The sequence below is a fragment of the Stegastes partitus genome, unplaced genomic scaffold (genome assembly GCF_000690725.1).
Source record: "Stegastes partitus isolate 25-593 unplaced genomic scaffold, Stegastes_partitus-1.0.2 Scaffold190, whole genome shotgun sequence".
NCBI classification, from domain to species: Eukaryota; Metazoa; Chordata; class Actinopteri; family Pomacentridae; genus Stegastes; species Stegastes partitus.
In genome coordinates this window covers 232,625-246,808 of record NW_007577921.1, presented here as the reverse complement: position 1 = coordinate 246,808, position 14,184 = coordinate 232,625, and the positions used below count along the sequence as shown (strand labels likewise).

General features: G+C 38.9%; 1 protein-coding gene across 3 annotated transcripts; it reads left to right on the top strand.

The window, feature by feature from the left end:
* Positions 1-5,883: 5,883 nt before the first annotated feature.
* On the top strand, positions 5,884-13,246 carry pmt (phosphoethanolamine methyltransferase). Of its 3 annotated transcripts, XM_008280339.1 has the most exons (14): positions 5,884-5,912; positions 6,034-6,144; positions 6,268-6,321; positions 7,621-7,792; positions 8,019-8,174; positions 8,773-8,909; positions 9,162-9,313; positions 9,428-9,616; positions 10,680-10,769; positions 10,872-10,961; positions 11,070-11,192; positions 11,391-11,522; positions 12,855-12,971; positions 13,088-13,246. In XM_008280339.1, exons 3-14 carry the CDS (start codon positions 6,312-6,314, stop codon positions 13,196-13,198), a joined length of 1,479 nt encoding a protein of 492 aa, XP_008278561.1. In that variant the 5' UTR covers positions 5,884-5,912; positions 6,034-6,144; positions 6,268-6,311; the 3' UTR covers positions 13,199-13,246. The 3 variants fall into 3 exon arrangements, with proteins under 3 accessions (XP_008278561.1, XP_008278560.1, XP_008278559.1); XM_008280338.1 differs by lacking the exon at positions 5,884-5,912 and having other exon boundaries at positions 5,961-6,144; XM_008280337.1 differs by lacking the exons at positions 5,884-5,912; positions 6,034-6,144; positions 6,268-6,321 and having other exon boundaries at positions 7,314-7,792.
* The last annotated feature ends 938 nt before the right edge of the window (positions 13,247-14,184 follow it).

Here is a 14,184-nt window from a genome sequence, read left to right as displayed (position 1 = left end):
GTTACTCTGCAGCAGGACCTGATTGAGGTGATGTGATTCTATCCACCTGCGCTGGAGAAGGCTCATCTACCAATCAGGAGCCACCAGGAGGATATATAACGCCAGCAGACCAGCATTTGATTGCCTCTTTGTGTCTTATGGTTGTTGTACTTTTGTGAACTTGTTGAGGCACTAGATTCTGTTTGAGAATACTGCATCCACCTTAGATCGGCTGTTAGCTTCACTAACATTTGAGTGCTGTTCTGATTGTACTTTTGTATTAGATTGGATTAGTTAAATTGTTTTTTTTTTCCCTGCATAACAGCAATTTTAAACTCTAGGTTAGAATCTCCTTTTGTTCTCGTTTTCACATACCCATTTAGTCTTCAGTTGCCTCACTTCTGTGTTTATTGTTAAACCTTAACTTTTGTTAATAAATAACGTTAAAACACCTCACAACATCTGGGTTTTATGTTACTTCCCTCTTCCCCAGCGAGCTGGTCGTAACAACAACTCTTGTGTGATTTTTCTAAATATACAGCATCAATCTCTCCACGAGTAGCTGCTCTTGAACTTTAACCCAAATCTCAGTATCCCCCCGAGTTGCCTAGTTGTTATGGAATCACAAGTGTCGCAAGCACTTCAAATCCTTCACGTCCATGTTTGTTTGCAAGGTCAACACAGATTGCCTGCCTGCATCACATAACGGGGGGCACACAGCTTAAGAAACAACCCACCAGAAGCAAAGTCAAATGGACAGTGAGTGCAAACACACATTATCACTCTAAAAACTAAACATCAAATGAAATACAATTAATTAAAGCAGCAGGCTGCAGTGCCAGAATATGATCTGTGTGTGTCATTTTGTGCACAGGTGTACTTGTGAATGTGTGTTTGTGTTATGTTTTTGTTGAACAACCACATTTAAAATTCAGTTGGATGTTCACAGTTAGATGAGTCACCAGTTTGGTTTCAGTTACAGAGCGTGCAAAAGCTACGTTACACATGCATGACCTTGTGACTCCTCCCCTGGACAGGATATTCTTCCTTCATTCATGTTGAGAATAATCTAAATACAAATGCTGAAGTCATGTTGGTTGTGTTTAGGGCCTTTCCCAGCCTCTATCTGTACCTGAAAGCCTCTTAACACCGCTGCCTTCTTCTGACCTAATGCCACTCAGTCTGGTGACAATTGAACTTTGGATGTGGTTGTGTTGGAACTGTGCAAAAAGTCAAACATAAACACACATTAATGGAAAGACCTGGACACAGAATAACACAAACAGATCGCGTACTGACTTACTGTGTTACTCTCTCTCTTTGTCTGCATAATCTATTGTTAGGTCCTCCTAACTGCTACAACTACCATACAGTAGTGTTGGTTCTAATGTTGGAACACGTAGGTCTGGAAAGTGACTTTGCACTTTCTTTCTTTATTTTGTTATCATACTACAATTAAACTGATTGTTTGTTAAGATAAGACTGAGCTGGCTGAACTGGGTGCAGTTTTCTCATTTGTCCTCATTTGTCCCAGAAAGACACACAGTGATCCTTAACTGTGCGTGTGTTTACAGTTTTGGATGCATTTGTACTAATTGTAAATTATACTAATTTATACAAATGTTCTTCCTTTAGGATGTCCTTCTTTTTTTGCGTGTAAATATACAAAGTTGCGTTTCCATCCATTGCTTCTAACTTAAACACATTGTGGGTACCAAATAAAAATGGTTAAAATCCATTTGTACTCAGTAGCAGTCCCGTTCTTCTTCACCTTTGTTGGTACATTGCTCCTTTTGTCACTTATGACTGCCATCAAATTCCAGTGAAATAACATTAATGAACCAGTAGGATTCTACATGGAAACCCAAATATGAAGACAACTATGCACAGGTGCACACATAAAACTCTGCAGGGTAGTTTTTTTACAATCATACGTCACTTTTACAAATATGTTCTAAGGCATTTGATCCACGCCTAAACACACATTATACGTTCTTATTATCTTGTCTTATAAGTGCTCTCAGAAAATGTAACCACACCAAAGTTTACTTGGAAGCAGACCAAGACCTTTCGTGTCATAGTCATTTGGCCTGATGTCAGCCAAACTTGGCAGAAGTACAACAATCACATAACAAACTCAGTTTCACCAGGTCAGGTTAGAGGCCTGCGGAAGTTGAGGATAAAACCATCGTGTACAACCAGACAAAAAAAAAAACACTGAGATAGAAAAAATGAGTGGCTAAGTGCGGTTACACTACAAGTGTAAAACATTTACAGTGAATGACACAACAACAGTGTGGCAAAAAAAGAAGAAAAAAAAAACATCACCAGCTACAATTAACCAGCTCCCACTCTGCAGGGAGCTGGCTGATAAATTACAGGTGTTGCATCATCAGTATGATAAACTGATTCATGGCCACCTCGCCTAACCCTGTTTACACAACATCACCTGAGAAAACGTAACCATTTCTAGGCGATGCTTGACTTTACAAGGAAGCACTGTAGCCTCACCAAACAACACTGTGTTGGACATACACATCGCAGGTTTTAGGCTCTATTATATCGCAGCACCTTGAGTGGGACTGAAACAGAAGACAGCAGAGGGAATACCTTTACTAGCACTCATCAAAAAAAAATCGATACTGGCACACTGACCCCTGAGTATTTTCTCCTATTGTGAATCACTTTCACTGCTTTTGTTCTGTGAGCAGTGATATACAAACAAAGATGAAGCAAATGCAATATTACTTTAAGGTCAAATGATTCCAAACTGTCACTTCTTAAGAGCCTTGCTTCTAAATGAAACAGACATATATCTTTATGTAAATTTATATGTAAAATTAAAAACTAACAGTTCAGAGTTACTTTGTTTAAAATGTATTTCCACTGAAGGAAATAAATGCAACCAAAGTCAGTGCAGCTGCTCTGACTGTGCTTTAAATCTTTTACTTTTTCACTAGTGTGTTTGTTCACCTGTATTTTTGATGACAGAGTTAAAAAATATTCATTCGAAATTTTATTGTTCATCAGAGTGATGGCCTGTGGAAAGACATTATTTTTGTGTGTTGTTGTTTTTGCTTTCTTGCGCCTACCAGAGGGAGTGATGTCCAGGGTTGGATGGGTCTACGGTGATGTCACCTGCCTGTTTCCTAGTTCTTGACACGTACAAGTCCTGGATAGAAGACATTCCAATTTTAGCTATATACAGTTGAAACCATGGCACTTATCTAGATTGTTTTCTCCTGACAAGATCCTTGCTTGTGTTGTATCTGCTCTCAGATGTACGTCGCTTTGGATAAAAGCGTCTGCTAAATGAAATTGTAGAATCGTAGAAACCAGAAGTTGACAAACACTGTATAAAATGTCATGAAGCCTTTTTTTTCTCACTATCTGACATTAAATCAGACTACACTCTTTCCATTTTAGGGCAGTTAGGATTACCAAAGTATTTATATTTGCTCAATGATAGAATAATGAGAGAGAGAATTTACTTTTTATTTTTTATTTTTTTACTACTTTCTTCAAGTCAGAAGTTTACCTACACTAAGACTATGCATTCAAACTATTTGGGAAAGCCCAGATGATGACGTCATCAATCTGTGGATGAATTGTAAGGCACACCTCAAACACACTGCTGCCTTTGGTGACAACATGGAGCAATCTAAAGAAATCAGCCAAGATATCAGAAAGGGAGTTGTGGACCTCCACATGTCTGGTTAATTCTTGGGTACAATTTCCAGATGCCTGAAGGTTCCACATTCATTAATAACCACTGTGCAAATTCAAAAGCACTTGACTGTATTTCAAACACAGATTGTACAACAAGCTCACTGTCTGTTGTATCNAAAGCACTTGACTGTATTTCAAACACAGATTGTACAACAAGCTCACTGTCTGTTGTATCACATCAGATAATCGCTGTGGTTCCAATTAGTGGTACAATTTGTTCATTCTATACATCCTGATTACTGCTACAACCGTGTTTCCACTGATTTTTAGTTTGTCACTGGTCTTCCCGTATCCTTTTGCATCATTGAGTCTCACAATCAGATTTTTCAGTTCCTCTAATACTCCTCTAATGCAATTAGGTTAACTGGAAATCACAGTTCAATTCAATTCAATTCAATTTTATTTGTATAGCACATATTTACAACAAGTCATCTCATAGCGCTTCACATCACAAGCTATTGTTCATTATGTCATTTATAAATGTCACATAGACTTAGTGGCTCACAAAATATACAAAACAATATAAACACTGACATAAAAAGCCTAAGTCTAATCTAAATAAAAGCTGTTGACAGTGTATTTTAACAAAAAAAGTCAAAATTCAAAATCTTGCATGATGTATCTTTAAAAACTGGGGTTTGGAAATAGCACATGACGAGGTCTAGATGAAACTGTTGGTTTCAAGCGTTGACGATTAAAAATGAGAAAAACTTTTGACAAAGCCTTAATATCTTATTTGGCCATATTGCAAATGTTGCAATACGTTGCCTATTTGCACTTGAAGCAGACAAAGAGCAACATGAGCACTCAATGGGTCCAAATTGTTATGTCAAAAAAAAGAGAAAGCTATTTACAAACTCTGATAATCTCTCTTAGCTATGCTTTGATCAAATCAGCTAGTCTGCTGTCTTATAAAATCAGTGAAGTGTTACCCTGCACTGCACAACTAACGCAGTGAAAACGAATGATAGTATTCAAAAAGGTGTACTCAGTTTGTTTCACTGTTCACAGATTTTTGAATTTGTGTGTCAGTGATTACAGGTGTATTTACATTTTTTGAGTTTCTACACTGGGGCCTGTATTTTCCATCTAGTCTTTTAAAGGTATTTGGTTTTGATTGTTCATAAGAGGAAATACTTTTCAACTTAGAAATAATGCAATTATTGATACGTGATACAGTTTTGAATCATCAGACATTGAAGTGATGTTGCACCGGGGGTATTCACTTCTGTAGTATGCTGTATAACTTCACTAGAGCAACAGGTGGCGAGCATTGGCACTTAATAAACATTTCTCCATAAACTTCTTACATAATTTCATGTACATAACAAAGAAGAAACAATTAATACAGAATTGTGCTGCAGAAATGTTTTTGCTTTTTTTCTGACCTGTTTAATGGCCTGTCTCAGGATCCCTCAGATTTATCACGTGGCCCGTCAGAGGGACCTGTCCAACCTAATAACCTAACAGTAATGCCTTTTATGACAAACCATCAGTCACAGGATGACAAGGACATTTTACTGCAGTTTAAAAAGTTTGGTATTTTAAACAAAGTATTTTTTACCTGCAATGAAGTATTTTTGTATTGTTGCTTTTATATTGTACAGTTATTTGTGTTTTCTGACTAAAGGACCTGTGTGTGTCTTTCACCACTGTTTGAGGAGGGTTGGGGTTCAGTCTGGAGCTCCTCCTGTCCACATGTGACCTTTATGAACAAAATACAGAACCCCAATTACTGCGCTCACAATCTGAGAACAGATATTCAGTGAAGTTTCTCTTTGTGCAAATAATCCCAAACCAAAACTCTGACAGAATTTTCAAACCCATGCAATCCTTTAAGTGAAACTTTGTTTTTTCAGCTGCTTTGAGTTGTCCAGTAACACACAAGGAAAAACGTTTCTGATAACAAAAATGCAACACCACTGGGATTGAATAGTCTCCTATCTGTTATTCTCACAACCAGGTCTCTTTCCTGCTGTACAACAGTGTCTTCTCTTGACAACAGCTGGTATGGCATTTAACACTGCAGTACTTGCAACCTATGACCACTCACAATCTTCACTTTGCTTTCGTTTTTACTTCCTTTTTCAACATCACACAGCGATCATGTCTTTCCACCTTAACTGCATGAGGCAATGTTGCGCAACAGGCGCATTCCACGGCCCATTCCCGACGTGTCAGCACAACTCAGAGCAGGAGAGCCGGTGAGGACTGTCGCAGGGAAACACAGCACACAGACTAACCATCATCCAAAGAGCTGTGAGTCCGCTCTGATTTATCTCTCTGTTTGTGACGTGTTTTATGGAGCTCTGTTGTATCTGTTAGTGTCGGGACTTCCCCATCCTGTGGTTGTCTGCAGACCCTTGTCCCCATATGGCTGCTGCTGCTGCTGCGCGCCCCCCCCTCCCCTGCGCTCATATTGGTCACATCCTAATGGTCAGTTTCCTACCTGGCGACCACCTCCTCCACACCACAGCCGGCCTCTTATTTAAATAGCGCATGACTGTCAGTAAGTGGCACAGTAACACTGTCATAATTAAACCATTCATTGTCTTTCAGGCTGCATTGTAGGTTAAATCTGCAGTATTCAACCAAAGATCACCATGGAGAAAGGTATGAGCGGCGTGGAAAAAAGGAATGATTTGTGGTGTGGGTTTAAGCCTGATGACACTGTAGTTTGGGTTTTGTTGGAGCTACCACGTGTTTTGTTGTAATTGTTCACTCAGCTGGTGGAAGTAATCCTACTGTGAGCTCTGGGCTGGAATGTGTCAGTGATTTGACTGAAGTGGTCAGGATCTCTGTAGTTTTGTCAGCGTTGACCTGTAGTTATCCTAATTATTTGATAGTAGGCTGTGAAGACAGTACCCTCAGCCCTATGATCACCTTTTAAATGGAAGTTTTAAGTTCAATTTGCTGGTAAATTTACATGTCTGTGAGTGTAAAAGCTACAAGAGAACATGGTTTCATAGAAAAGTAAGTTTTTATGTGTATCCTTGTTTTTTAAATTATACTTTGCTTTTGTACCAGTATATGCTTATGCATTCATGTCCTGAACCTGAACTTGCTGTTACCCATTTCAGGCTTTCTATGCTTTCTGCAAAGTTTACACAGGATTTAAAAGATTAGTCGTGAAGAGTTTTAGCTGTTCTGTCTCTTTTACAGAACAATATTCAGCATAAGCTCATAAGATATGAAAAACTGCATGCCAGATTTGCAAACGCATACAAAACTTTCCAAACTGTGACAGACATCAAGTGGGGGGAAAAAAAATGATTCAAGAAAACCGTGAGAGCATCACAGCTGTGGATGTGCCACATCAGTGTATTGTTTCAGGATTGCTTAATCGTGTTTGACTAATGGTTAATCTGTGTGCCTGACAGGGTCTCTGTGGAGATTCATGTTTGACGAATTTGAGCTAAAAAGTTATGCGATGACTCTGTAAAATGTCACTTCTTAATTGAATGGAAGCAACATGATTTGATTTTGTTTCCTTTTGATAATTTTACTTTTTTTATTTATTTTAATCAGATGTAACTAATAAGATAAACACGATGACGTTGTTTGTCTCCTCATGCACCCGATAAATGATTCACAGAGTGTTCTTGAACTTTGCCATTTATTAAGGGGAAAAATGGTTAACAAATGCACTTGCATATAGTGTTGTTGGCACAGTTATGAATAGTTTATTAAAATGACACTGATAACTTGTTATCTTATTCATGATTTTATTGTTACACAACTAGAAGCCTACAGCTCAGTTTTTTATTTGTATTTATTTATGTCATTTTTATTCTGTCACTATACAGTTTTGTTCCATCTTTATTTGATCAAGCAGTAATAAAGTCAGGATGAAGACTGTACTGATAACATTTCTGGTTTTGTCAACCTCCTCCATACACGTGTGCTTGACAGTTCGTAGCAATATGACAGAGTTTTGGAAGGAGCACTCCTCAGAGGCCACAGTGGAGAAGATGATGCTGGACTCTCAAGCCAGGGAACTAACCACACAAGAGCTACCAGAGATCCTCTCCATGCTGCCTTCGCTGGACGGATGCAGAGTACTGGAGCTGGGAGCAGGAATCGGGTGAATATACAGATGTATTAGAAGGAGCAGGCTTTTAAAGATCCTTATTTAATTTCACTGCCTGCAGCAAAAAAAACAACAAACAGACATGAAATCTCTGGTAAATTTCAGCTGCAATCTGTAATCTGGTTATTTGGAAATACAGTCAGTGCTTAAAGAGCTATGACTAAGATGAAGAAAAAAGTCTCTCTTAACTAAAGAGCAATACTGCCATGTGTCTCTGCAGCCGCTACACCAGCCATCTCCTGACCAAGGCCGGCCATGTGACGGCCGTGGACTTCATGGAAAGCTTCGTGGAGAGAAACAGGAAGGAAAACGGTCACCATAGTAACGTTAGCATCATCCAAGCTGATGTCACAAAAATGGACAACCCCCAAAACAGGTGTGTTTTCAGATATATGGAGATAATTTTAAGAGACACGCTTGCAGCACAGCCCGAGATATAACAGTGCAGGTCCATAAGTCAGTTCGTCCACTCTTCTGATTCAGACTGAAAGATCTGAGCAACTGCTGGATGGATTGTCCTGAAATTTTGAAATAGGAGATAAAGCTGGTTTGGGTGTTTCCTTGATGCTTCCTATAGCGCCACATGATGAAGCTGATGAGGTTTTTAGTGAAATTTGGTGCACATGTTCATCTCCCCCCTCAGAATCAATTGTAATCATTTTGGTGATCCCTTAGGTTTTCATTCAACATCACTACAAGAGCAAATTTTGTATTAGGGGGATCGTGTTCCCTTCACGGTATTGTCCTTGTCACTGTTGCAATATGCTGGCCATCGTGGACGCAATCTATTTTGCTTTATTATGGTTCATACTTTCATACGTTATACATTTATGGTGGTTATGATGATTCTACTTTAACACAGAATTTTACATTTTCTTACAGAATATTATAGATAAACCAACACTGAGACTTGTTGTGTTAAAAGCTCATCCACACCTCATATTTTAATGCATCCATTTACCTTTCTCCTTCAGCTTTGACATCATCTTCTCAAACTGGCTGCTGATGTACTTAAGTGACGATGAGGTGAAGACCTTTATGGAGAAAACGCTGACCTGGCTGCAGACAGGTGGCTTTCTTTTTTTCAGAGAGTCCTGCAATCACAGATCAGGTAGTTTGCTAACAATATAACTTCCATATTTCTCTTTCATTAAATTCAGCTTTTCAACATTTATGGTAACATAATGTGACAAAAGAAAGGTAAGTGAAAACTTCATATAAAATATAAACCTCTTTAACTAAATTTGAAATTGTTTTGGGGTTTACAGTCCAGCTACAGTTTCAGAATTTGTTCTGTGTTTGTCAGATGATTACAAATGTTTAGCAAATGTAGTCAGTTTATTACTTCAAACTTTCTTACAAGGTGACTGCAAGAGGGATTTCAACCCCACCGTCTACCGCACTGAGGCACAATACAGCCACCTGGTATCATCAATACTCATGGAGGGTCCAGTCGGAGGCCAAAAGTTTGGTTTTGACATTGTAATGAAGAAGAAAGTACAGACCTATGTTGAGGTAGACTCATTTAAGTCTAACCAAATGTTAAATAGGATTTCAAAGATGTGTGTAATATAGGTGTTTACAGTCTTCTCTGTCACCTCCTCATCCTCCCCCCCCCCCAAAAAACAGATGAAAAACAATCCAAATCAAGTCTGCTGGCTGCTTCAGAAGGTTCCCCGCTCCTCCAACACCAAAACTGGATTCAGCACCTTCCAACAGTTCCTGGACAACCAGCAGTACACCAGACGTGGCATCCTGCGCTACGAGAAGATGTTCGGGGCTGGTTACGTCAGCACAGGAGGATCCAGCACCACCAAGGTAGGAATTTTAAACAATAAAACTGGAGTTTTCTCATCAGTCTGTACTCACTAACCAATGCTTTTAGAACGCTTTGCAAATCCATTAAGATTCAAAAGCTGAAATCTTACATTAACTCTCCAAGTTGTAGTCAGGTTTGTCCTATTTGCTTTAATCTTGAGATGTCTCCAGGACCTGATTACAGTCCATCTATCGCAAATTAAATTGATTTCGGGGGGGGGGGGGGGGGGGGGGGGGAGTCAGGGAGCTCTCTATAGACATATATGATAACATTGTTGAGAAGTGCAGGTCATGCTGAGAGTATAAACCTTTGGAACACAGCAGTCTCATTAATTCTCAAATGGGGGAAGTTTGGAATCACCATGGTTCAAAGAGTTGGTCGCCAGTAAAACTTCATAACCGCGCAAGAAAAATACTAATCAGCTAGAAATCAACAATCAGTCTGACAGAGCTTCAGATGTCCTGTACAGAGATGATAGAATCTGCCTTTTTGAAGTCTGTCAAACAGCATCAAAAAGTATTCTGAGAGCATCAGAAAAAGATTCTCTGATCTGACAAAGCAAAACTTGACCAGGCTACTACCATCACTACAGTGAAGCATAGTGGTGGCAACATCATGTATATGGGCTGTTTCTCAGCAGCAGAAACAAAGAAACTGATCAGTAGAGGTGACATACGGATAAATGTAACCAAATACAGAGAGATCCATGAAGAAAACCTGCCCCAGAATACATGCAAACTGAAACTGGCTCCCTTTCAGAATGACTACAATTTGAAGCAAAAAGCCAAGACAATGCTGAAGTAGGACAAATCTTTGACTGTCCATGAGTTGTCCAGCCAAAGCTCACAGAACATTTGTCAAAAGACAGCTGCTTCCCATCTGGTCAGACAGAACTTAAGATGATTTATCAAGAAGAATGATATAAATGTCCAAAGAGCCTTACTTAGTAAGACTCAAAGCTGTAAACTAGACTAACGGGAAATTGCAAGTGAAAAGTACTTTCTGAAGCAACCATAAGTAAGGGCTGTGATCAAATTAGTATTTTTTTGTGTGTGTTAACAGGAATTTGTGGACTTGCTGAACCTGAAGCCTGGACAGAAGGTTTTAGATGTTGGTTGTGGCATCGGTGGAGGAGACTTCTACATGGCAAAGGTAAGAGCCACAAAACCTGACATACATGGAGTCGTGCTCATAGTGATGATACTGGGATTTTCTAATGATTGCAATAACTCATGTGATGATGTTACTTTTCAGACATTCGGAGTGGAAGTGCTTGGGATGGATCTATCAGACAACATGGTGGACATTGCCATGGAGCGGGCCATCGCTGAGAAGCTGACATCCGTATGTATTATATTACATGTACTGTCTCATCCTATTGGTTTAAACATGACCACTAATGGTTTTATTGGTGTGTTAAAAACGTCTGTAATGACACTTGTTCAACATCAGGTACAGTTTGAGGTGTCTGATGCCACCAAGAGGATGTTTCCAGAGGGTTCATTCGACGTGATTTACAGCAGAGACACAATCCTGCACATAGATGACAAACTGGCACTCTTCAAACGCTTCCATGTGAGCAGTTTCTCAGTCTTTAGACCACAGCATCAGTTCTTTATTTTCCATTTCAGTGTTTTCTAAACTTTTCTTTGAAACAAGAAGTATATGTGAGCAGTATTTTTATGCCAGAATCAGATTTCTTATATCTCTCTTATATCACTTTATTCACTATAACTTCAATAACTTATTTTTCATTTGATGTTTTGTGCACAGTCGTGGTTAAAGCCAGGCGGACAGTTGCTTATCAGTGACTACTGCTGTGGAGAGAAGCCCTGGACACCAGCGTTCGAGGCCTATGTCAAACAGAGAGGATACGTTCTCTATACACCCACACAGTACGGCAAGGTAAACATACAGTGGACTTTAATTATGTAATAGTTTTTGAACTTATGGAAAGTTCAGAACTTTGGTCCTCTTTACAAACATGTCATCACTTTTCATTCTCACCATACAATTTATGAACAAAGTCATCCACTTTATACCCAAAGTAATCATTCATTTTTCCTTACTTTTATTCAGTGGCAGTAAACCAACCAAGCCACTATATCAGCTATTGGCTTCTTACAGATATATTAGTATCAGCCCATAGCACAGCTGATGAGTTGTGCCAAAGATGTGTTTGACGGAAAATAGAAGCAGTGTCATTATTACATGGCATGTTTAGCAATGAACACTGACAAGTAAGTTTTTCAGCTGTAAAATGTCTCACTCATTTCTCCCCATTATGCAGTGCAATGCTGTGTAACGCTAAATGTACTTGAAGCTGTGTGATTGTCTGTCATGACAGGGAAAACAATGTGTCGCCAGTGAAAGATTGACATGTACGAGCTGGATGTGACAGTGTCAGTTAATCTGTAACAGCTACGCAACTGTCAGTCACAGAATACTCATGTTAATAAGTCTGTTAGTCTGTATTAAACACGTTTTACAGATTTTTATCAAAAAATGTTCCTGATATATTCCTGTTAGAAATTGAAAAACCATATAGAAGCAAAACTCCAGTGTTGCTAAGCTGTACTCTGAGCAGCCTTTATTTCAATTCAGCATTGAGTAAATTTATAAAAAGTTGAAATCTGACAGAAATAGAGGACATTGCTTGATGTCTACTTTTTTTTATCCTAAAATGAAATTAGTTGTTACATATGCTTTTGCTGAACAACATGAAGGAAACTTTGTAAAGAGTAACTGGTTCATGTCTGAGCAGCAACCTTTGTTCTCTCATTATTCATCTTTCTCCCCATGTTTCCTGTTATCTTTGTATTGCTGCCTATTTCATAGAGGAACAAAGTGTCCAAAAAGTGATTAAAGATTAAAAAATAAATAAATAAACAAACTCTACTGAACAAGCTTAAGCACACAATGTAACAAGTATGGTCCTCTAACTGTGTGGCAACTCCTGTGTGTGCATAATTCATAAGTCTGTTTTTACCAAGCCCATAAATAAGACTGGTATGTTTAGAAGTGCATCATAAATCATCTCTCCGTCGGCCTTAAAGCTTTGAAATCTTTCACATTACCTCACATCACCAGACGTATATTTTAAAGGTTCACTGTTTTGCAGTGGCCAAAGATGAAATTGAGTCCACCATCAGTCCACAAGGGGGCTCTGTAGCTGGGTTGCTGATCTGTTGGTATTACTGTTCTCACCACACTGCATCCTCCACCTCTCCTCCTCAGTTCATTCAGGAGGCTGGTTTCTCCAATGTTCGAGCAGACGACCGGACAGGTCACTTCATCCAGGTGATTAAGACAGAACTGCAGAGAGCAGAGGCCATCAAAGATGACTACATTAAGGTCAGCATGCACACAAACACTTACTTGCACACATATCTTCATACTTAGACAGAAGCCTGAATTCCTCCTTAATTCTTTGGACACCTGCTGAACATACCCATCTCTGTACCCTGAAGGAATTCTCTGAAGAAGACTATTTTGCAATAGTGAATGGATGGAAAGAAAAACTGGAACGTTCCAACAGCGGAGATCAACGATGGGGACTATTTCATGCAAAAAGGGTTTGAGTGATTGCACTGAGATGGGAAAAGATAATAAAAGGAAAAAGAACCAAAGCTTTTTGTCTTCTCTGTGTTTTTGTCTGTGTTTTTGTCTTTGATTTGGAAAAAAAGCCAAAAAAAAAAAAAGGCACTTTCAGCTGTTTCATTAGTCTATAGGATCTCTGGAATTATTTGATCTCATCTGCCAGCAGAGTCAACACACTCTAAACTTGTCAGTCTTGTACATCCTCTTTACACACACATGCACACACCTCCACACACACACATACATACACACCTGCCAAGACTTCAACAGTGTAAATGAACAAAGCACCTAAGAGCTGCGTTGTGATACAGTTCTGGTTTAGCAGGCTGCTCAGGATGCTACATCCTGTTTGACATCAGATTCATCAAAGACAGTAGTAGAGAAAAACATAACACCTTTCTGAACCCAGTGATGAAACCAACGTTTGAACATTAAGTCATTTTTGAAGTAAGAGAAGTAAGACGTGACACATTTGGAAATGAAAAATTGATCACAATTTTCTGTGTGACACTTTGCAATTCTTTGTTCAAATCAAGCCATCAAAAACAATCAAATACAACATGGGTTAGAAACTTTCATCATATTTTTTACTTCACAAATGGATAATTGTCTCCCAATTTGTTTTTCCATTTTTCATATTTGGTTTGTTGTTTTAAAAATAGGTGTACATACCTATTCCATCTCAGTTATCAACGGTGTAAGAAATTTCCCAAGCCCTTCTGATATAACAAACGACTTCAAGGATTTCCTTTGTAAATATGGGTCCAGCTTTAGAAAATAGACATAAATCCTCTTTATGAATACCAAGAAGGAGGATTATTGCAAAAGCACATTTGTCCTTCACACCTCCAAAGAATGAGACTATACTGAAAATGGAAGTCTCCTCTGCAGAGCATGATGAAATGAGATCCAGTGTTGTAAAGAAAGTCATTGTCTCTGTTGTTGAGCCTCTTACCCATGTTTTACT

Excerpts from the sequence above, each read along its gene's own strand:
- pmt (XM_008280337.1), top strand. The coding sequence starts at position 7,557 with ATGAAGACTGTACTGATAACATTTCTGGTTTTGTCAACCTCCTCCATA. Across the intron at positions 11,193-11,390 it reads CACTCTTCAAACGCTTCCAT|TCGTGGTTAAAGCCAGGCGG; the intron begins GTGAGCAGTTTC and ends TTTTGTGCACAG. Across the intron at positions 12,972-13,087 it reads TCAAAGATGACTACATTAAG|GAATTCTCTGAAGAAGACTA; the intron begins GTCAGCATGCAC and ends TGTACCCTGAAG.